The 24,604-nt window shown below is 40.5% G+C and overlaps 3 protein-coding genes across 3 annotated transcripts; all 3 read right to left on the minus strand.

Moving 5' to 3' along the window:
• Window positions 1–3,668: 3,668 nt before the first annotated feature.
• On the minus strand, window positions 3,669–9,675 carry tmed10 (transmembrane p24 trafficking protein 10). Its single transcript, XM_078274005.1, has 5 exons — window positions 9,438–9,675; window positions 8,631–8,751; window positions 8,210–8,283; window positions 4,943–5,069; window positions 3,669–4,345 (listed from the first exon to the last, which is right to left on the minus strand). The coding sequence occupies exons 1-5, from the start codon at window positions 9,612–9,614 to the stop codon at window positions 4,224–4,226; spliced, it is 621 nt and encodes a 206-aa protein (XP_078130131.1). The 5' UTR covers window positions 9,615–9,675; the 3' UTR covers window positions 3,669–4,223.
• A 1,847-nt stretch (window positions 9,676–11,522) lies between these two features.
• On the minus strand, window positions 11,523–15,328 carry LOC144533000 (transmembrane protein 42-like). The gene is given in 4 exon segments (XM_078274006.1): window positions 11,523–14,065; window positions 14,253–14,399; window positions 15,139–15,306; window positions 15,308–15,328. Coding segments are annotated over 4 exon segments (474 nt in total). The 5' UTR covers window positions 15,323–15,328; the 3' UTR covers window positions 11,523–13,921.
• A 6,829-nt stretch (window positions 15,329–22,157) lies between these two features.
• fosab (v-fos FBJ murine osteosarcoma viral oncogene homolog Ab) lies at window positions 22,158–24,567 on the minus strand. The gene is made up of 4 exons (XM_078275051.1): window positions 24,292–24,567; window positions 23,678–23,896; window positions 23,458–23,565; window positions 22,158–23,342 (listed from the first exon to the last, which is right to left on the minus strand). Exons 1-4 carry the CDS (start codon window positions 24,424–24,426, stop codon window positions 22,665–22,667), a joined length of 1,140 nt encoding a protein of 379 aa, XP_078131177.1. The 5' UTR covers window positions 24,427–24,567; the 3' UTR covers window positions 22,158–22,664.
• Window positions 24,568–24,604: the final 37 nt, after the last annotated feature.

The following is a 24,604-nucleotide window of genomic DNA, read 5'->3' on the forward strand; positions in this document are numbered from 1 at the left end:
ATGACTGCGCTTTCATTTGATTGGTGGACCACTTCACGGGATCTATTGCATCAATTCTGTGGTGTGTTACTGTTAGCAACTGTGAACTTGACAGCTTCTGTTCAGTCACCAAAAAGTATGCCGTTGCGTTGGTGTGCGTCACTGAAATTACTAGATAAACATTTTTAGCCTACATAGTATAAACTCGTTGTAAATTTAAAGTGTGTCAAGGGTTTGGGTAACGTTACTCAGTACTTTTAAACACGAGGAAAACAAAACATACAATCAACAAACATGCAACGCCTAAACTCACGTTCATAGGCGTATACTGTAGGCCTACTGAGCACAAACTTGACTTCAGTACTAACTAATTAATTAACTTATTCTTCTTCCCTACTTTTTAGCCAGATAGATGGCAATATCGGCATGGCAGCTATTTCACTGATTGCCATGACATTTTGTACAGACATTAATTGTCCACGGTTCAATCTACTGACTTTGGTGATCCTTTTCCTATAGCGCCACCATGGTTGACATTTTCGGTTCTGAGTGAAACTTCAATCCAATCCAATTTTAAATTGGATGTATTCCCATGAATTGTGGTCATACAGTCATGTTACAGTCAGGACAAATTGAATATTTCCTCTTGAGCCATCATTTGGTCAACAATACTATTTGTCCAATACTTTGGTTTATGATCAAATGCATGCGTAACTAATGAAATTCCCATCAGCTTTGTTTCAAACTTGAGGAGACTTTGTGCAACCGTTTTCTGAAGATTAAGTAGATCACAGGTCTCGCCAACTAAATCTCTGAATAAAATCAATCCACTCAGTCCACTTCAGAGACCAGCTGAATGTGGGTCACCATCAATTTTTGATCCTTTCGTGATGGTAACTTTAGACTTAACTTCAACAGCCTGCGTCAATGGTGCTAGACAGGTGAATGTGGATATGTGGCTTTTTATGGCAGAGACATTGAAAGGCCGACTGTGACTACTGTTGCCAGCCCGGGGAGTCCTGGGGAGGGTGGGGTGGGGTGATATTGTTTTGCCTATGTATACACACATACAGTTACGTGTATGTTCTGTTACCTGTAACATGCTGTTGATTTGGCTTATGTTATTGGTTGAATAAAAAACGTGATCACAAAAAAAAGACTTAACTCCATATCAACTACTGTGTTTCCGTTGTATCACAGATGGGATCTATGCATAAATGTAGACTGGTTGTGGGATTCTGTTATTGGCACTTTTGTCTATATTCTAGTTGTTACGTATGTAACAAAGTTCTTGTCATTTCACCTTCATGAGAAGTTTTTCTTCTTGTGTCAAAGATTCCAAAGTTCTTCTTGGTGATGTTTAGCACCACGGCATTGTGGGTGACTCTTCTCAGATGGCAGGGCTGTGTTGGATTTCTTTTGCTCTCTTAGTGGATGACCAGTTTTTTTTTGATTTGGCATCATCATATGGAGGCTCCCAGTCTGAGATGGTGTTGTAACAGGTACGGTGCTGGGATTCTCATTGGTCATCAAACTATGATTTCCCTCAATCAAATCCCTTTATTGTCTGTGAAATCCAAAGATTTGCTGGTGAATTGAGAAGGTAATTTATAACGGATTTTAATTTCAGCCAGGGCGATAATTGCAATGTTGCAAGTATCCTCTGAGAGCTTACCTTGATCCAGGATGTCCAAAACCTGCCTTAAATCTAAATTAACGATGGGACATCATATGGTGACTATATATTTTGAGTCTATGTATAGTCCCACTAGTTACATTTGTGACCAACAAGCAACATGGATAGCATTTTGTTAATTCTAAAGAACATATGAAACAATGAAACTCTTTCATACATCAAAGTAATAACATAGCTCACTCGCCCTCTGTTGTGAAGCTTGATTACATGAGGGCCACAATGAGCCCCTGTAATACTGTAGCAACACTGGGGAATGCTTTTAGTTGTTTGTTTAGAAAGGATGTGGTCAATTTGCACGCACTTATTGGAAGTTGCTTTGGATAAAAGCATGTTCGAAATTAATGAAATGACTCCATCCTCTCTTCAAAGTACACCAAGGACGCAAACAACTGTGGTCATGTGACCAGTAACACCAAACAGGTAAAAACTGCTCAAATCCGATTCGTTGATCACAAATTACACGTGAACTTTGTACTTAAAAACATGTAGAAAGTCAATTTATAGTCTGAAAATAAAACTGTTGTCACTATTGTGACCAGCAGAGCAACTAATGATTAATGATCAGGTAATATTCTAAATAATTCAAGTGGTACAACTGAACTGTTAAGGGAGATTATCACAATGAAGTGTATAAAAAAAAAAAAATCAGGTAATATTCTGAATATTTGTTACCTTTTACACTTAATAGCCGGCTACTGTCCGATAGACGGTCCCACATCACCAGGCTGTTTTATACTACAGGCAGTAAGACTGCTGAACTCTTGAGCTCATTACTTGACACTTTACCTTTTTATATACTCACTGTTTTACTGTACAACAGTTCTCACGTCTGTACACCTATATTTATTTCTTCTCATTCTGCATATACATTTAGTACATTCCTGTTTACCCTCAGTTTATTAATCACCAATACTGTCTGACGTATATTATTTTATTATGATATATTTTATTCCTTAGCTAATTTGTTCTTTTTGTTTAGATTTCATGCTATTACTTGTGTGATCATCCTTTTTTCTTATACCTCTTTTATTAGCATTGTTGGAGGGAGCCTGAGACCAAAGATTTTCATTTCCAACGACTGCTTCCCTGTAATTGTTGTTCATGATAAAGACCTTGCACCCTAATATACTTCTATTTCCTCCTGTCGCAATTTGAGTCTAGCATTAAAGCCTACATCTGTGGGATGGTAAAATGCTTTTTAAAATCCAAAACCACCTTTCAGACCCCATATATTAGCATCACAAATGGGAAATGCATGTTAGACTACACCATGACTAATGTAAATCCATCCAATATTTTATTGAATAAAAGCCCAACACAAATTTACAAAATGTATCAGTTAACATAAAAATCATTGATTGCGCACAATGCGCATGTCCATTGTTAAAAATGTACCTCTGACAGATGCCTCAATTAATCCCTGCCAAAAACAATCTGCATATTTGCAACCACCCACATTCCCATGTAACCCAAGCCTCAAAAGTATTTCTAAAGAAAAGAAGCATGCTGGATGGATCGGCACTGTAATTAGCAAGTGATATTTTGAAAATTGTGTGTGAATAAAAGGGGCGCACGACTGAAAGGAAATTTCAGAAAGGGTTTGGATTGCCTATTTTACATTTCCTGTCAAAACCTCTGACAAGAGAAACTTGCACAAGTATATATGAATTGTATCATAGAAGTCAGGTGGTTAAATTACTCATAGCCATATACATGAAATATAATGCTGCAAACTCCTTCCTAATGACAAGGTTTTTGGTTTCTGGCTACCATTGATTTGTGACAAATTATTGTTCAGGTGTTTCACAAACAAAAACTAGAACGTGCAAGAGCATATAGAAGTGAGCTAATTTATAACCAAGAGAATATTACTATGAAAACTCACAACAACCTTTAGAAGCAACTAAGTAGCATTTACAATATGAAAACAAACTAAAGACGGTTAAATTTAGCTACCAAACATGTATGCAAATTAAGTGACATAACACAGAAGTGGTTGCCATCTTTCTCATCAACGTAACAAACCACTTTTTCAAATAGCCTTCACTTGATAAAAGGGCACCAAGGATCTAGTTTGCTTGGCATGGCAAAGAATGTGTACATCAACAGAAGGGCAAAAGACATTCGCTCATGGCACATCCATTCAAACTGAGCTCAAAAATCAAACCTCACTTTAACTGGTTGAAGGAACAAGTTCTTATTCAGTACGCTGCAACATTCAAAACAGTGCAGACAGAAAATGTAAAGTACCATGAGATGGACATATATCACTAATGCAGTGACATACGCCTCCCATGTCTCACAGTGCACTTCTCCCTACAGCGCTTTTTATGTTTCAAACCACTAAATAAAGGAAGTTAATCATTTTTTTTTTTTTCTTTTCAGAGGACAACCTCTGTACTCTCTCTTACAGCCGTGAGAAATAGAATTTGAGCCCCTCAACCACACTTGCTGTTGTTTGCTGAAGCTAGTCCGAGGAAGGTGGATGTTTGGATGTGTTGGCTGACCGACAGGCAGCTTCCCCCGAGGTAAGGAGCTACGAGTTGTTCTACTCGATCAGCTTCTTTGCCTTAAAGAAGCGCCGTAAGTAGAAGACCTGCCATGTAGCCAGTCCAATGAGACAGCACATGGAGAATATGCTGAAGTACAGCACACGTGTGTTGGTGGACTCTGGAGTGGTGGAAAAAAAGAGAGGTAGTTGTGTTATTGGTCAGGAACTAATACTTTTTGATTATACAATGAACTAACCAACAAAACCAGATCATTTTACTCTCATTCTCTTAGGTAATTACAACCTGACACTTGCTAATGCTGGGCAGACACTGCATTTTTATTCATTTGTATATTGCATTAACTCACTACACATTTTTTTTAAATCTGCCTTTCTGCACAGCCAGACCTATCTGCTTACACTGAATGTGAACACACATACAAGACCGTGAAAAGAAAAGGCAGTATTACTTTGAACAATTCTGCTATGAATGTAAAGTAAAAATATGGAGCTGCAGATGGCTAGAAAATGCAGACAATATGGTCTGTATGTTCTGCAGCAAAGTTCAGTTTTATTCACAACAGTCAAGACTGCAATTTTAACCACCACAAGTAAAATACTACTCAAATAATATTAAAAGAAGCTCAACAACAGCTCATCCCAGCATGGAGGAAAACGGATCATGAAACTGCTCAAACTGCAAGACAGTTGATCATAATTTCTGACATGAAGTTATTTATGTGCTGTCTTACTGTCTAATTGCATCGTTTCCTTACCATTGGTGTCCCGCATCTCCTCCTCTCGCTTCTTCATGTAAGCAAAGTCATTGACGATGGACTCCGACAGGTCCTCCAGTCGCCTCAGCTCGACCTCGAGAGGCTTCAGCTTCTCCACCTTGGCAATCTGGAGGTACAAAACGGAAGCTACTTAAACCACCAAAAAGAATAAGTACTCTTTAAGCAGTGCCCTTACTTATACTTTGTCCAGCAGGTGTCACTCTTCAGCTGTGTAGTAAAGTCAAGTCAATTTTACTTGTGTAGCCCAATATTACAGATACATAGTTTGCCTCAAGAAGGTGTACACACCTTGTGTGTTTGAACAGACTGTTTGCCATTTACTCCTGTTAGGCTGGTGAGAAAGCTGCCTTGTGAATTAAACAGCTGCACCGCCTGAGAAGGTGGAGCACAAACTAGACCAACCACAGGATTATGTGATATGGATGTGTGGCGTGTACACATTTAAAAGGTGAAGTGAACTAATTTCCAAGATCTATCTGATGGTTATGACAACCATTTTCTCTGATGTCGGGTGGTGAAAGACACTTCCTATTCCTCACTTTATGTAGCAGTCTGTGTTATTTTATTTACGGTGGAAGTCCAGTTGCAGTCTCTCAACTAATAATGCTGACAATAACTATTTCTGTGTGTGCTCTTTTAGCACGACTTGCTATCAGCCACAAGAATGAACATGTTGTCTGTGCAGGATAGGTCACCAAACCTGCCTAGTGAATAGGTAATCCACATTGTCGAAATCATTTAAATATTGAGCCATTACATTGAAAATCTTTTAGATACCAGGAGCCTATAATTTCTGTAGCTTACTCCGTAACAACAGACTACCTGAACGCCTTTCTCGTCTCGTGTTTCACTATTCACACCGCTGTTTTCGGACAAAAAGTCCCATCCTGAGATCGATAATGTTGTCAGACACTTTCAGTAACAATCTGAGCCTGTCAGTAGCACAAAATAAAATCACTTTATTGGACAAAAATGAAGGCTCTACAACTGCCCTATTGGGTTACATTGCAGCTTGGTTTGCGCCGGCCCGTCATTGAGATCTCGCTCAATACTGGACCAAATTCAAAGATTTTTGGTTACATCAGTCTATTAGACACAAATGCATGGGGAAATGGGACTCAGGTTTAAAAAAAAAACGGTTGTTTCCATTTAAACTAATCGGCAACAACGCATTGGTCTGATTTTCGTCTGAAATTAACCAAAGTATAACCTTAAATTGCGCAGCAGCCCCTGACATGGACATTTTTTCCATTATGGAACTTGCATAGTAAAATCTGCCTGATATACAGCATGCATCTGCCAAGTACACATTACCAAACATTGTGTAATAGGGACTCTTTCCTCATATTTACCCTCTACCAATACATCATGTACTGAACAGCTTGCAAATTTGTTCAAAGTAACACACGCATCTACATAGGTGAATACAAGTCCATCTCCACCCTCTCACCCACAGACAGGCAAGCCCTCTTGAGCACTCCCTGAACATCCACCTACACACTAACTCAGAAAAGAACGTCATGTTTGTGCACATGTGTGGGAAGCAGGCGATTCTCAGCTTACAGGGCTTTATCACGTCAGTATTATTAGGTGTTGCATGAGGCAGCCACAGTGCCAAGTGCGATCCATTCTCAGAAGGGCTACTAAGTCATGGAAGTGATGCTGCACAACAATGTGTCCCTATTTAGGAAAATATTGAATGAGGTGGAGGCAAAGAACCACCTCCACTGATTTCCATATTTTATTCACTGGGACACCTTTGACGTTATTATGTTTTGACAATGGACACTTAACAATGCCACTAATACAGCACAAGGCATCCACATTGTTGCCAGCAGGAACAATTATTTAATGTGGCAGAAGTGTACATAAGGTCACAGAGCAGTAGGTTTGCGTTTCCACAGTTCAACTTGATTTATTAATCTCATGAAGTCATTGCATATTTCGATGTTGTGCAACAGTTACAGGAAAAGGATTGTCTCTTAAATCTCCTGAATCTGAACTCATTTAGTTTGATAACTGACAGCCTTTATCCTGACTAAGGGTGTACTTGGAAATTTAACCAAGTACGTCAATCTACAATTCTTGGGTGCACTCTAGCACGCTTAGGAATGCTGGCCCTTAATTAAAATGGAACTGTAGCTTACCAGTTAGTTACCAGAATATATGTAGTGAAACCCCTGCTGCAAGACCAATGTACCAGATCCATTGACCTAGTCTACAAGCTGCAGACAGACTGTCTTTGTCTGCTGTATCATTCTAGTCTTGCATTGCCAGACCCCCCTCCACAGTGCTGCGGAGGAGGGTCTGGCTAGTCCACACAGCATTCTGGGATGGGAGAGAAACATGCTGTGGTTTATTGGCATTTCTTTAAACTAGGGCTGTCAGCATTAACGCGTTAATCGCAATGCGAGCATCGTAGAAGACTGGGGTCTTAAAGACTACGGTTGGCATGTTCTGACCCATCTTATACATTGCCGTCGAGAGGGACATTAGTTTCACGCATAAACAGCCTGTACGACACGGAGAAAGCAGCCAAACTGGAACTGCTGCAAAGTGATCACTGGACGTCAGTGAGTAATCAAAATTATTTAGGAGTTACTGCACATTATATTGACTCTAGATTCAAATGTGTGACTAGATTCACACTTTTCTTTTGTTTACAGTAAATAAATACAAATCTTAAAATCAAGTTCATAAAGTCACTTTCTTTGCATTCATTTGATTCCTAATCAAGATACACTGTAATTGCTTTCCATTGTTAATATGTAATTAAAAACAGTTCTGAAATGCAAAATAGAATTTTAATCATGTGATAAAACATGTGATTAACTATAGAAATTCAGCGATTAATCGCAATTAAAAAAATTAATCGTTTGACAGCCCTACTTTAAACCAATCACATTCAGCATCAGACGGAGCAACGGTGCCTCTGCAAAATAGCCTCGGGAAGAAACTTGTTTTGGTGGAACACGTGCTCGTTCAAAAGTTGTTTTAGTCGTGCAACAGAAAACTCAGATTGGACGGACAGTCTAGCTAGCTGTCGATTTACCCTGCAGAGATCTGAGGAGCAGTTAACCATAGTCCTCCTAAATCTACCGGAGTTTAGAACGCCAACACAAAGAAAGCGGAAGGTGACGGACATCCAGCGGAATTTCCGGCCGTACCTGAACAATCACGGAAATGAAACGTTGTCGATATAGACTAGTCTCATTCTAACAAACGGTTCAGACTCCCAAGGCATACCTCTTCATAGTTTTTCGCCTCCACACCATGCTTCATGTCCAGATTGACCAGCTGGTCAGGCACTCTTCCAGTTCCTAATTGAAAAGAGCAGAGATTTAGCATGATATGCAATTAACTGAAATACAACATTTTAAATTGTTCACTAACAGGTGCTATGTAAACCCGGATATAGTTCCAGAAATGCAAAAACCTTTATTCACATCCTAACTAAGAAACCAACTAAGAAGCTTTTCACCGTTATTCCATTAGTTTCCACTCAGTCCTTCTACGTTAATACTTAAAACAAATGCATCTCTCTCTCTCTCTCAAATGTAAAGCATTAAATAAAACATGACACATGGTTCATTTCCATAAATTAACTTCACTAATTTCAAAACCATCTATTGATATGACCACAACAAAACAAAAAAAAAACACTTACCCATGGGTGATTTGCTCTCAAAGCACACCTCAAACATGTCATAGTCCTCTGTGGTGAATGCAAACTTTCCTTTTGTTGCATCTTCCTTGGAGTAAAGAGTGTGGCTGGAGGAATCTGTGATCTTAATACCAGCAAAACAGTAATGTTTTTTATTTGGCAGTTTTTAAAACATGGAGACAGAACCTTACTAGGAATATTTTTTTATGAGGATACAATGGGTTAATAACAATAAGGAATATACGCCCTTGTTTGATGTATGACGGAACACAACACAGTATATAGCCTACCAGCTGTCGTTGACATGTGGCTAATGTGCTAACGTTAATGTCGCTAGCTTGTGTCTGCAAGCTGAATGGCCGGTAAGACTGACGTGTAACAGCAGCAGAGCCGAGCCGGTGACAGTGACGGGATAATTTCCCATGGTGTAACACACATTAATTGTTGAATAAAACACCCAAAATATGTGATAAAATTGGCGTGCATTGGTGTCGGAGTAATTTGAGTTTGCGTCAGAATAAATTCCTAACGATAATGTTAGCTAGCTAATTAGCTAGAAACTAAAACCAGGAAGACGTGTTTGTCGGGGCCTAAGTTAGCTACAATGCAAACAACAGTTGTCACACATTTCAGCCACACTTCAATGATATTTAAGACTGCTTTAACATAAGCTATGATTTCACTTGTAGCGGCAAATTTAGCTGAGATTACTTAAACATAGCTAGACGTTAAAAGACTAAAACCGTTTCGGCCTCAAAATAGACTAACGTTAGTTAGCTGTGTTTAATGTAGCTAGCCGGCTATGCTCACCTTCAGATTAGTTTTGGTGTTCGCCTGTTCCGTTATTTCATACTCTCCCGTGACAAGGACGTCTTTGTGGATCTCCTCCCGTAAACACTTTCTTGAGTTAACCGGTAAAAAGAAAGAAATGCAAAACACCGATTCAATAAGAACCGGTAACAACAGTAGCGCAGCGAGTCGAGCCATGGCTACCCTCAACCAACCAGCCCGTGCCAGCCAACCAGTTTAACACCCTAACACCGAGTTCCAGCTCACACAACCGTCCCGACTGAACTCTCCAGCGCCGCCCCTGACCTGGAGGGAGAAGTACGCTACAACTACCGAGTCTTCTTCCGTAAGGTTATAGTGAGTTCAACCTGTGTTTTCATAGCAGAATGAATCTGCGTGGGGCCCCTGAATGTCTGGGCAGTTGCTCACTTTGCCTGGTTATTAATTTGTTCGACCTCGACTGAGTGGTCAAGCACTGTGGGATAATTAAATTGGCAACGTTTGAAAAATATAGAGATTAGAGATAAGCCTATAGGCTATATGTGATGCGATTTGAGCATTGAAGCTCTTCTTTACCTTTCAACCACACTGTCTTCATCTGCAAATAAAGCTGGCTCAGGTGCCATCACATGATGACACATAAAAGCGTGGTCTCGGGGAGATCAATATATTTGTGTGGAGAAGCAGCATTGAGACGGCAGAAGAATAGCAGAGAGGAAGAGCACTGTTATATATGCTATATTTTCAGGCCAAAAATGAAACAACGGCAAGCTGTATAATTTGTAAAAAGACTGTAAAATACAGTGTTAACACATCAAATGTATACAAGCATGTCCTGGGTTTTAACTTATTAATAATCCAATGGTTAGGCAATGGCAATGGTTATGGTTAGGGTTAGGGTTAGGTGCCTTGAAGTCAACTGTCACTCAAATTCAGCCAGCGCAAACCCCAGTGCTGGGGATAACAGCAGGCCAGTGGCCAGTAGCAGGCAGCGTTGGGTCCATAGAAATAGAATGAATATAAAAGCCATTCAATTGAAGTCAACGTATTTAATTTTATGAATGTCAAATTTGTAGCGAATTAATGACATGTAGATCATTGTTGGAGAAAATCAAAGTTTTTGAAAATTAATTTGAAAAATCATCCTCTCTAACTGAAACTCTCTAACTAGTTAGTGCGACACACTTTACTTTACTTGTCACCCTGACAACTAACAACAATCGCAATTTTGTTGTGTACTAATGGAATTACCACGCCAAATGGTTCAATGGCCTTTCCATCCATTTTATTTCTACAGTATGGTTGGGTCTAAACCTGTATACAGCAGCAACAGAAAATTTGCAGATCCGGCAGGGAGTCTGGGCTCAGACCCTGGCGCTGGGTCTTGCTCTGGCTGAATTTGAGTTGCTACAGCTGCTAAATGCCTGTCTCAAATGCAATGTTTTTCTTGTTGTTCCAACGCGCATATATGTGAAACTTTTTTGGTTACATGCAGTGGTGGAAGAAGTATTCAGCTCCTTTACTTAAGTAAAAGTACTAATACCACACTGTAAAAATACTCAAGATACAAGGAAAAGTCTTGCATTGAAAATGTTAAGTAAAAGTATGCAAGTATCATCAGCAAAAGGTACTTAAAGTATTAAAAGTAAAAGTACTTAATGCAGCAAAATCCTCACATTTTAGAGACTGGAAACATTCAAAACAGTTCTGTCAAACAATTAAGTGTTTAATCGGCTAATCATTTCAGCTGTACTTGTAGGCCTATATATTGTTGGGTAGTTTAAACTGTTTTTTGTGCAAACATCTTAATTTGTAAAGTAACTAAAGCTGTCAGATTAATATAGTGGAGTAAAAAGTACAATATTTCTCTCTGAAATGTAATTGAGTAGAAGTAGAAAGTGGCATAGAAAGAAAAGACTCAAGTAAAGTACAAGTACCTCAAATTTGTACTTAAGTACAGTACTTGAGAAAAATGTACTTAGTTACATTCCACCACCAGTTGCGTGTAAGGCGTTTCAGGGCAGAAAACATATGTGTAACATATGTGAACGTATCCTACATATACAGTATAGACATATAGCAGAACAAAAGCAAAGCCTCACAAAGTAACGTAAAATAAATGTTATTTATATATCCCTATATTACAAATCAAAACACACAATCTTCACACTGTACAGCAGACAACATCCTCTGTCATAAGACCCTCGACTTAGATGAGGAACAACTCCCAGGCTTTGATCTTGTTCTTCATCCTCTCTCCAATGAGCTGCCAATCTATCACAGCTCGTTGTAGAGAGGGTGAGAAGGGTAATTCAAGATGGCTTAAATTTGGTCTCTCGTCCTTCTCGCCGCCACTACATATATTATATGAGTCTCTACAGACATGGATGTACTGTTAACTTCCACTTGACAGATTGGCGAAGGCATACAACCCAGAGGAGGTAATTCTAGTTAAACCAGTTGTATTGAAAATTCGCACTATGGAGATGGAATATTTGTTAGCATCTTCAAACCAATGGACCAAACTCTATATAAAAATAGCTAATGTCCATCTCCAATACAGGTTTCCTGAAAATGTGTCTAGTGAAGTACAAAAGTGACATCAACTCCAAGTGTATCAGACAGACTGCTGGCAATTTCCCACAGGTACAATGTACTTAGAAATTTTAAGTTGCAGTAATTTCCTGTTTTTGTATTATCACCACCATATCAATTTCTATGTCACTGCTTGGTGACACTGTCACTACTTGGTGTACAATTAGTATCAACATTTTGTTGAGAACATGTTAATAATGTGACATTCCTTTTAAATTAATTGCCTTAAGCCGACCCCATAATAATAATCTTTACTATTTCCTGCATGGACTGTGTGGCATTGGAAATTATGCATTGCAAATGTTGTACTACATCCTGTGTCCAAAAGTGTCTATGATAAATGGTTCATGAGTTATGAAAGGGGGCGTGGCCATATTATATGGTGCACGGCGAACCACTGATGAAAGGAACTCTTTATGATGTCTCCTACTAGCCTGGTCCTACCAGACTCTCGTACATTTCATTTGTACAGAGAGTCTGGCCACTCTCCATTCACAAGTGTTAACTTCCTTGAAGGCGGGTACTCTTTAAAGAATAAGTTTAAAACTACTGGATCTGCCCAGAGCCACTCCGGATCTGCCATAACCAATCGCTAACGTTTGGTCATGATGTATGTCATGCGCATGTGCAACAAGAGGGGAGACCGACAAGACTGTAACTACCCGATGTGAGTCGAGTGCAGATGTGAGTTGCGTATGCTCAGACTTAAACAGTTTACGGCATAACGCTAAAGGATCCGGATCCGGCAAACGTTGTAGCTATCTATGATTGTTTGATTGCTAGCGTTAGCTTAAAACGCCATTCAAATGACAGCCTTTGTTGTGTTTGATTGCTAACTTGTAGCCAGCAGTGAACGAACTTCGTTATGTAGGTCCATTTGTATTGTATTGACATTACAGAAGTCTCTCGTTAGCAGGTTCTTGTAGGCTACTTCAGCCTCTAATCTAGAACTGACATCAGGGATCATGCCGTGAAAATGTGATGCCTTACGCTAAATAATAAATTACTGCTATGTAATGTACCTATCTCATATTCTGTGGCTAACAGCAAAACAGATCTTTGTGAAGTCGCAAAGTGACGCATGTGCAACTCACATCTGCACTCGACTCACATCGGGTAGTGACTAGGCTTATATTTAGCATTAGCATCGCTTGCGTTAGCCTTAGCCAACTCCTTCACCACTAACGGAGCGGGCTGGAAAATCAAACTTTTCCCGAACCCTGTGGGGAGGAGGGCCAAAACATCATGGCCACCGACACAACTCAGCAAAGATTGTTCTTGCTCGGGCTTTAACTTCTGGATATTCTGTAGCGTTGCCACAACAGACCGAATGGCTTCGCTCGCATCTTTCTTCGCCGCCATTACGGAACTACAACTCTAGCGCACAGCCTCAACGTCATCGTTCTCAGCCACTCCCTCTGTTCGCTGATTGGACCACCAAAATTTGGCTGGAGAAAACCCAAGACTATACCGCGAACCCAGACGTAGTAGTGAAGGGAAATGAAAATTGAGCGTAAATACGTAGGAGGGCGGAGCCAGGCTAGTCTCCTACAAGAGTCTACGTCAAACAGTTAATTAGTTATGAAAGGGGGAGTGGCATGAGACAAGCATTACGTTGCTCAATATCATGTGTACACCACACCATGTCAATTTAATTTCCTCCCACGTTGTTGGTGCTCAGGCCCTAAAAATAACTGCCGAAAAATAATAAACGTACATTAGACTCTGAATTGGTAGCTATGACTGGTGTTACTGAATATACCATCAGTTATGTGCAACATAGTCTGCTGTTTTAACTGCACTTAACATTAAGTGAGAAATCCCTCAGAAATTGTCTCTGAGGGAGTCTAGCCACAGGTTATTGTGACTGAAGCGCAGTGGCTGCATGCTTGTGATGAGTCAAATCTACATCATTTGTCCTTTTTGCCCTCCTCCTGTTGGAGTGTCTGAGGTGTGGATCCATGAAGCAGCAGTAGTCCAGACAGAGTGAGAGAGATTCCCACCCACCATAGAACTGCATGACTCTCTCCAAACATCACCGTCCCCAGGACAGCCTGAACACACACACAAAAACATACTCACTGTAAAACACAGACAGAACAAGTCTGAAATGTCTAGGAGTCTGAAGGCTTTCACAACAACTTTTTGCTGCTTAGTACATTTCTTTTTTTACAGGCTCAATACTGCTTGAAGTAAAACTGAAAATGAAAGGTGTATAGAGCACCATAGGGGAATGCTTACTGAGGAGATGAAGTTGGATGCAGTGGTAGTGACTGTAGCCCTGGCTGAAGAGGAGCAGTGTCGGAGCGCCTTGGAAAAGAAGGTCCACATGACAGCATTACAGGTGAACAGTAGGCTTCCACACAGCAGGCGCAGGGGGATGTGGAGCTGCAAATACACATGTAACATGAGAAAGCAGCAGTCAGCCACACAACCACAGATGGGTGACAAATGAAGGAAGAACTCTTTTATAGTTCAGATTGGTTAAGATCTGGTTCTTCAGGGTGTTCAGGGTCACCGTACTATACACATATATATATATATATATATATAATAATATATAATAATAATAATACATTTTATTTAAAGGCGCCTTTCTCAGCACTCAAGGACACCATACAGGGATACATAAGACATTTAAAAGCAGCAAAAAATATAAATAAAAATAAAGAATAAAACAACAATAGAAACAACAGAAAGAGGCAGAGCAATTGACATCAAGTGGAATAGGCAGTTTTAAACAGATGTGTTTTGAGTTGCAATTTGAAATGGGGGAATGAATTGATGTTTCTGAGTTGGGGTGGTAATAAATTCCAGAGACGGGGAGCAGAGCGGCTGAATGCTCTGCTGCTGGTGGGGAGACGAGCGGAGGGGACAGACAGGTGTATGGAGGAAGAGGATCTGAGGGAGCGGGAAGCTGGAGGAGATCAGACAAATATGGGGGGGGCGAGGTTGTGGATGGTCTTGAATGTAAACAGGAGGACTTTGAATTGGATACGGAACTGGACCGGGAGCCAGTATCTGTCCAAGACAAATTCCCTTTGGGACAATAAAAACTAGCCTATTTTATCTCTTATGTTTTGAGAAATAGACACAGAGAGAGGTGTTATATTTAACGTAACGTTACCCAGTCACAGGCTGTTCCAGGTTCAGTCCAGCCGCTGAGTCCTGAATCACACTTCTCTCTCAGGTAGTCTGCACCGAGTGACAGTTTGGCAGACAATGAGGCAACAGCACCCAAAAAGCCCGCTAATAACGCGTATAAAGACCCTAAAATCATATTTGACACGTTACCCGGAACAGGAGTCCATACCAGTTGTAACCGGTTGTAACGTTACCCGTTAACAGTCACGTTAGGCTCGTTCAAGATGAGCAAGGCCTGCGTAGAACTGATCACGGGCGATCGCCGCACAATTAATGCCGGTTAGATTTGTGTTCGATTTGATCAATGGATGTAGGCTATATCATGGATGTATATTTGATCCCAACTTGCCTACACGATGTGAGTCTAGCATGTGCAGAACGGTCGCTATCTTTGACAGCTAGCTACGGCAGCACCGCTTGGACAAACTATAGTTTCCGACCGACGCGATACGAAACGCGAAATATAAATATAGGCCTATACGACCCTACACAAATCAGAACATCTGGACAAAGAAAGGAGGGTTCAGCAGGTTCAGGTGACACCAAGGCCAGTGGTTAAAAGGAGTGGATGATGAGAATCTCATCCCAATAAGTCTTCAAGTCACTTACCACAAACCATTAAACACCTTAAGATCGCTGTTACTCCCTAAAGACAGGACCCAGAGAGGAAAACTGAAGTGGAGCATTGCATGAAGCACATGCAACATATATAGGCTAGTGATTTCTGGACAAGAGATGGAATGAACACCAGAAAGACAAGATTACAGAGAAGGCCTCAAAGACTTCATTCAGGAGTTATGGGATGGCGGGGAGAAAGATTAAGGACGGCGTTTACATCCAACGCCAGAGACCGTCTTCGAACAGAGACAGGGGTTACAATCCCCATCATGGGATGGCACCTGAGCTAACTTGATTTTCTAAAGATTACATTGGGATAAAAGTGGCCTTTGAGTTTAGATACCTTGTTATATAAGCCTCTTTCCGACCAAGTAGTTACAGGAACGTAGTTATAGGAACAGTCCACTTCTAAACAGTTCTACCAACTACTCTCCCCCAAACCATTTGCATTCACACTGGCCAAGTGGCCATAGCCTATAACTGGTAGGAGGGGTAAGGAGGTTGTCTGAATGAATCTTTTGTGATGATAACACAAAAAATTCACAAGAATGTCAACAGGTGTGATTAGATTGCTGTGTGAACACATAAGACATTTTGTTATGATACCACAGTCATTTAACCTGCTGCTGCTCTTTTTAATCAAGCAGGTAGGCCTACCTTCATCTGCGCATGTACAAATAACTGTAGTAACCCACTTTTCTATTAAATATTTTATTTATATCAAAGTAAAACACAACACAGCAAACTTTAGAGTGTAAAGATAAACTTAAGACCGGTTTACAAAAGTAGAAGGCATGCTAAACAGTGAAGTTAATACCATATTAAAAAGATGCGGAAAAGGTAAAAGACCCTGCCCTGGTAAGTAGGAGCAGCTTAAGTAGGAGCTGAAAGAGTTACAGGAACTGCGGTCAGAGGAACTTAATAATCCCCAAATTGGTCCAGTCGGAACACGAGAAAAAAAGGAACGTTATGTTCTAGAAACTTCAAAATTCCCTCCGGTCGGAAAGGGACTATAGTGACATGTTTTGTAGTCTTGAGCTTTGCAGCATGTAGTGGGATACAGGTACCACACAGCAGTATTTGAGATGGGGGATGACACGCAGCAAAGGGCAGCAGGTCGGATTTGAACCCGCCCCATTTTTAATTGCAAGCTTAAAGCTACAACCTGACGTATATTTAGTGAAAGGGGACAGTACAAGAAAAACAATAGACAGTATAAATATCCCAATTCAAATGTCCAAATACGCCCCACCACCATGTAGTCAAGCGGCACAACAGCACACAGTACAAAGGGCCCTGCGACGCAATGGAACAAAACATAATGTAGTGTTAGGGTGTTAGTGTTATACAAGCAGACTGTACAAACTATTGAAAACTGGCTACTGAAACACTGGCCCGCTATAGGGTGTCCAGTAAGAACTTGAACCAGAGATGTCTGACTTTCTGGAAGATTTATTAACGACTCAAACATGAAGTTAACTATGAAGCTGTATTTGACATTACATTTGAAGTTGGATGTGGTTATGAAATATAAGCAAATAATAGGCTAACTAAAGTAATAATAACTTACTTTGAACATTATTTACCAAACTAAATGTTATAACCACCAGCATATAACAAGAAACAATATTCAATGTTCATTTATCAGTAATAATTAACATAAATGTAACATATTGCTCAGTAACACAAACTGAGAATAAGCCACATCTATTACAGCACACATATTCATGACGGCGCAAACAGTGTAATACACCTTTAATAAGCACGTGGCTCCACAGCGCTAGTCCGTTAAGAAGCAAATTGCTCTTACGCAACCTGCATATCAACACGTGGCTGCACAAATAATATTAAACAATCTGCACATCTATCAACTATGCAATAAGAAACACAGCAACAGCAATATTATCAAGGCGATAATATATCTCTCTCCAAATAAATGTCACGTCGTAACACGGGCTAAACTTATCCACATTGTAGCAGAACACTTATTGAAATATGAATAAACATAGCATTAACGTTTACACAGATAACGAGGCAGTAAAACCTATGACAGTTTAGCAAGCGACAGAATGGTTTTACGTTTAACGTTCTGGGCTACACACATCACTTCAACCAGTCCGAAAACGGGAAAGGAAAGATAAAGAAAAAGTCTGTCCGCAGGCTTCGCAGCTGCTGCGGTCTGTCCCCTTCTCCTGTCTGAGCGCGAGGGACTGGCAGGAGATCAAAGCGATGACTCTCGTCACTGATTGGTCGATCATCTAAGGAGAGAGAGCAAGTGTTACCATGGCCTTTTTTTTTACACAGACCTAACCTAACAACCAACACAAAACTTGTTTGAGACAACCAAAGGTTTTGAGAATATTCTAGTGGTATGGGGCCCTTCCATAGAATACATTATTTAGGACCTGGGGCCCCCTAGTGGGTCAAAATAGCCACATTCCTGAGACTAATAATGAGAGTGGGAAGACTGCTAACCATAGACGTACTAACATGTAAAGTCAAGGTAGTGAAAACCACAGTAGATTGATCAGGGGGTCTCACTTATTTTACAGAATGAAAAAATAGCAATCTTAGATAGGAGTTTGTGGCATTAAATTGTATTCAAATGAGATTAACTGTAAATGTGTGACACTGTTTCATACCATGTACTGTCTTGGACAGTAGACACATCCTTCAGCTGAATGAGCAATAATGTATATACTTCTATCATTGTAGGCTACATATTTTAAACCCGCTCCAATAGAAGTATATTGATACTGCTGTTATAAGATTAGAAATCATCTCTTTTCATTTTTTTGTGCTAGTTTTCTAACTGCTCACAATAACCTTATTTATATTTGAAGATTTTCAGTTCTCAAAAACAATTTTTATTTTACATTAATTGCATAATAATCCATCCAGTATGTGATAATGGTAAATCTGGGTTACAAAACAGACATATCACATTGGCTGAGGTATTTTATAAGTCCAAAAGCTAATATTTTTCTGTCAGCAGCTCAGGGATTACCCAATTACATATGGTAGAGCTGTCCAGTTTCCAGGGAAACATCCCTGTTACTGATCCCACGAGACCAGACAAGCACTCGCTACGATGTGTGGGGAGTCTGGCTCTGTGTCCAATTGTTATTGGACAGAGAAATCCCTCCAGTATTGTAGCTTAGTGCGTCAAATAATCACTAAGAATAGTCACCCACTCCTCCATACGGAGCATTTAGGCTAGAAGTAAAATTCACAAAACTTTCATATAGCTGTGACTAATCAAAATGTTTGCATCTTTTAACCATACTTAAATGTGAATGTCACACCTGCCCACTAAAGCTTACTTTTCTTCTTCTTACCACCAGTGATTTTCAATCCTCAAGTAGCTTACATTTTGAGCAATATTCATTACATAATTCTAGGGGTCAGGTGCAGTCTGTAAGCCACCTGTAAAGGTAGTTGAATTATTTCACTATTGATTGCCTGACCTTTTTATCACCTGTGGGCAGTGACTTAGCACTGCATGGCCTTATAATGTCCTACTTTACAGGGAATAATACTTCCTTAAATCAGCATGCATGCTGACGCAAGTGTCTACACACCCTTCAATTAATTGCTGTCATTCTCTGAAGTGTGATTGATATCATCTCTAGATACTGAAAATACAAACAAAAATCAGACCATACGCTGATAAGAGCACAGACTCCAGACTGAGTTCAAACCTAAATTTGATTTGTCATACACTACCACTGATGAACACACAGTGCCATAAAAACTTAATGTTATAAAATATTTATACTGTGTCAGAGGGACTCACTCTGTTGACATGAAACAAAGAAGAAGGAATATGTCAGGAACAGATGTAATTTGCTTCACTAAAAGTGTAATTTGGTGTCATTGTAAATGCCCGACTGAGTACCACTCTGTCACTCACACAGACTTTTAGCCACAGGGGAAGACACTGAAGTATTCATGGTTTTGTAAAGCCTTCACACTATCTCTCGACAAAAGAAATTGATCAGGGGATAGCTCTGTGTGAATATGGAGCCGAGCCATACTGAGCTCTTGTCATCATGGCATAGAGGCAAACTCAGTTTCATTGTGCTCACATTTACACCTAGGAAGGGATCTCTTTCTGTCTCCCTCCTTGCATCCTGATATACTCATCATTTTCTCCTTTCCTCTTCCTCACCTCGCGTCACTCTTACTTTCCTCCTCTCTTTCTATCAGGCTTACGCTGCCTGGATCCTCCCCTGGGTTGCAGCACCGACGCAGTTTGGCGTCATAGTGGTCTAATTTTACTGCTGTTGATGCTGATGTTAAAAGAAGCAATGGGCACCTGCTATTTCTGCTGCTTCCCCATCTCCCTGGGGCTGGCAAAAAGGTATTAATAGACAGAGTTATTAGGCGCTGCATGGTCGCACATATGGCTTTATTGAGGAAAAAGAGGCTCTGCTTAAGTGCAATGGAAAGCAGATAGGTACTCAGAATTCAGCTGTTATGCAACAGCACAGTGCTAACTAAACAAGAGGCTTCGTAAAAGCACATTTAATCCAAGTGTTTTGCAAGCAAGAACCAAGGAAGTAGCATTGTACTTCTGCAACTTCAACTATATCAAATATTTGAATCGTTATATTTGTTTGAGGTTGTACTTTGGAAGAGCAGGCCTGTGTCCATACAGGAAGCAGAGTGACAACTGACAATATCTTGGCCGTGTTTCACAAGAAGGGTGTGTCGACTTGAAGGGCACAAACGTCAGAGTAATTTAGTTATTGGTAGTCTTCCAGTATGTTCCTCACGTGCACAAACACACCACACATTTCCTGTGCAAAGCTGTTCTCAATACGCCTTCCAGTGATTCTTTACATGGTGAAATATTGATATGAATGAGCAAGTGAGGTGTATGAATGACAAGTTGAAGGGAGGGGTAAAGGTTTGATGATGAACTGCATAACAATAATGAGATAGAGATAAGATGAATAAAGATACATTAATGGCAAAACATCATCATGTAGTTTAATTAAACTCAGCAGAAAAGTACAAGACAGTCACACTAGATCAGTCACCTTAGTTTCATTTGAAATGAAATGTATTGCTGACCATTGTGTTAGTGATGAATTAACTGTCTTTATGTTTATGAATTGGCATTCTTTTATAGCAATTTTCTGTTTGGGAAAGATGGATTTCATTAGTGTATACAGAGCCAGACATTTAACTCCCAGCTTTAACCTAAACTTGACCATGAAGCTATGAGATGAAATAATGCACCTTAATGTTCGAGATTGAATGAAAACCATGTAGAAAAATGAAGAATTAAGACAGTAATACGCAATTGCACATCTTTTTAGTCACAGCAGTTAAAGTGGGTGTATCACTGTGTGTTTGCCTGCAGACCATCAGCCAACTGCACTATGGGAAAAAAGAGAATTTACTAGACCATTTGTAAGTTTCTAGATCATCAGGTATTTACATGTGACCTAGCCTACTCATCATTTATGGCATATCAGTATTAATTTGAGCCCAGCTCTGCTTCCAGAAGAGGCAAATTTAGAGTCTGTCTAGTGGTAATAAAGAGTTAGAACAGGCTGAATAAAAACACCACTTTGCAGACAGACACTTTACACATTAAGTCCAGCTGTCTGCATGCCCCAGTCCATTTACACACAACACAGCGAAAGAAGGTTAAGTCCAAACTGCTGTCTGTGACTTTATGAATTATTTCTGGGGACTAGGCTATTTCTTGCATTGTGCTGCAACTCACTCACATGTGCGTCTTTGACTGCGGGAGGTAATATTTTGTTGACCTTCAGTTCAGAGAGAACATAAATTAAACTAACGTAGATCGTGGTTAAAACGTTGTTTTCGGATCCTCTTTCGATTTGTCTTGTAGGCATATGTCTGCAGCGGTTGAAACGAGCACGTAGGCTATGAAAAACATATCGTTTCGATTAGAGAGGCGATGCATCACGTCTTTCCTCTTTCTCCAATAATCAAATCAGATGTAGAGAAAACCCAGAGACAAATACTTAGATCTATTGTTTTAGCGGAAAAAGCCCTTCTGTATTCTGCGGGCAAACAGCAGTCGCAGCGAGTCTTCGTAGCGGTCTATATTTGGGCACGGAAGTTGGCTACGACGTCATCGCGCTATGCTTGCAGATTTAAAAAAATGGAAAGAACGCAGTGACGTAGGAGCCCTGACGTATAGTTAACCTTGGCAACAGACGGAACAATAAATAGAGCCAGTGTAGGTGCAGGAAAATACTGCTATCCCTTATGGAGGCTAATTTTAGACATTTTAAATTATCTGTGGAATACCACTGCTATCCTGTCTTACGACAGAGAAAACACTAATGTAGGCTATTTGTGTGCATATAAATAGTGCCACAGATTCAACCAGACAGATAATTGAATTTAAATATCACTTTTATTTACATAAATTACAAACATTTATCTTAACCCTCTGTAAAAAAATAAATAGAAATTTCATAACTTAAAACATCTAATGTTTTCACAGAAAACTTGATACTATAAGATAGACCACTCAGACCATCATGGTTAAGACAAAGCACGTCAGTTTTTAAATTTTTCCACAATTACTCTCACATTCCATCAACCAGAAAACAAACTGCATCAATAATAACTATTGCTCTGAACACACAACAACAAGTTTTGTTATCTAGCACCATAAAATCATATATGAACTCATTAAACATCTAGGTGGTAGCCTATTAGTTAAAACATGCTTTTTAAAACTTGCTACATGGGTGTAATAGGCAAGTATAGATAAAGGCAAATCAAATCATAAATAAATTTGCTTTCTGGTAAAAGTCAATTCCATTGGCCTGTGATCTGCACATCGGTCTTATACATCAAGAAAATGTGCTCAATAGGAAGTATTGTTTTTGGAAGTCTTTAAAGGGCCAGCAGTGTTGGGGAGCTGAGGGAATCAGAGGACTGGTCGTTGCTGTTGCTTTCTCTCCTGTGGGCGACACCACAAGTGGGGAAGGTCTCTGCCTCTGGGAAGCTAAACACAAAAGAAGACGTGTAGGTGGTGCAGGCTGGTGTGCAGGTCACCACAGGCGTGCACAGGGGCTCAAAGTCACCGTTATTGGCTAAGGCGTGAAGGGGCTCCCAGTCCTGAGTTGTGTAGAGGGAGTTGGACAGGTCAACTTCTGGCACTGACCGCGCTGTCTCCATCTCCGTCTTTGCCAGCAGATCCAAGGACTCCTCGAGGACAGAGGAGTCGAGGTCTGTCATCTTGACCGCGCTGCTGGTGATGGTGGCGGTGGAGAGGACAGAGCTACTGCTGGAGAAGATGGAGTTGGAGGAGGTTGAGGTGAAGGTTGGCTGGCTGGAAGTGATAGTGGTTGCCTTTGGGATGGTGGTCTGTGGCTGGGAGGACACCGCGTTGGAGAGGAAGGGGTGGGCAGGAGAAATGGAGGCCACAGAGAAGTCAATGTCCAGCTCTGAAGGGATTTTGCAGATGGGTTGATGGGCAGCCAGAATGAACTCAAGCCTTTCCTTCTCCTTCAGAAGATTAGTAATATCATTCTGCAGGATGGACTTCTCATCCTCAAGCTGATCAGTTTCCTGTAAGGGGGAGAGAAATAGAGGAAGTGGCATTAGCTTGGCTGCTGGATTACACTGTTAGCTGAGGCGAGAAAATCCATTCTGATGAATGATGGCAAATCTGTAGCATACTTACAGCTTGCAGTGTGTCTGTAAGCTCTCTCCTCCTGTTGCGGCATTTTGCGGCTGCCTGCTTGTTTCTCTCTCTGCGAACTCTTTTCTTCTCTTCCTCCTCAGGCGTCACCTGCACATAACACAAGAAAAGGTTAAGTCTCCAGATTTGTGATAATGAATACACTAATAACATGGAAGATACATGTTATGTAACATTTGAAGTACATGGAGATAGTAATTACCTGATCCATTCTGGCCCTCTTGGTAGAGTTAAGAGCCCTGGATGAGGACCTCATGCCTGGTCTGGAGTATGCTGGGCTGGGGCTGCAGGGGGGAGCTCTGTGAGAAGGGGCCACTGAGGAGATCAAAGGCTGGACCATCCACTGCAGATCCGGGCTTGCCGAAATAGCGGTGACAGTGGGGATGAAGGAGGCACTTGATGCTGTCAGGTCGGTGAAATCCTGTGGGTAAAGCAAGAGGATCATGAGTACATTTGGTATACTTTCAGGAGGGGGATGCATCATTGCAGGATATAAAAAGCCGGGTGGTTTAAAAATATCCATATGATGTCAACTATGACGTTACACTCTATGGGGTTTCCAGGTGGATGAATTCTACACTTGCTCTGTGTGCAGCAGGTCAATGTTATTTCAAGCACAACTCAGCATAGGCTATTACTTTTTGTCAGTCAGCTTATATTCATTATTTTAAACCGTATGTTTAAGCTTCATGAGAATAATTTAGTGAAGGCTAGAATGAGCTTTATCTTTTCAAAGTGCATGCAAACGAATAGGCTATGTAAATAGCATATCACCTACATTGTAATAAAAGTTGAATAATATTTGACTGGACAAACCTGAGACTGGGGAGATCCCATGCTGGAGTAAGATCCCGCTGGTGACGGGTAGTATCCCAGATTGTCCCCAGACGGGGAAGCGGTGCTGCAGCGTGAGGAGGAATCGCACTCCGTGTTGAAAGCGTTAAACATCATCTTTCCGCAGAAAACCAAGTAAGAAGATTCAAACAACTGTAAACTTGAGATGAGGAAATCCTTTTGTAGGTTTGGGAGAAACTCTTAAATTGCCGCTCCCGATATAATGTCTCCGATCCTCGTTGTGCTACTGAAAGTTTGACTGCCAACTCTGAGAGCTCGGAGCCCTTTTATAGCC

Source organism: Sander vitreus, chromosome 18, assembly GCF_031162955.1.
Source record: "Sander vitreus isolate 19-12246 chromosome 18, sanVit1, whole genome shotgun sequence".
In the NCBI taxonomy this organism is placed as follows: domain Eukaryota; kingdom Metazoa; phylum Chordata; class Actinopteri; order Perciformes; family Percidae; genus Sander; species Sander vitreus.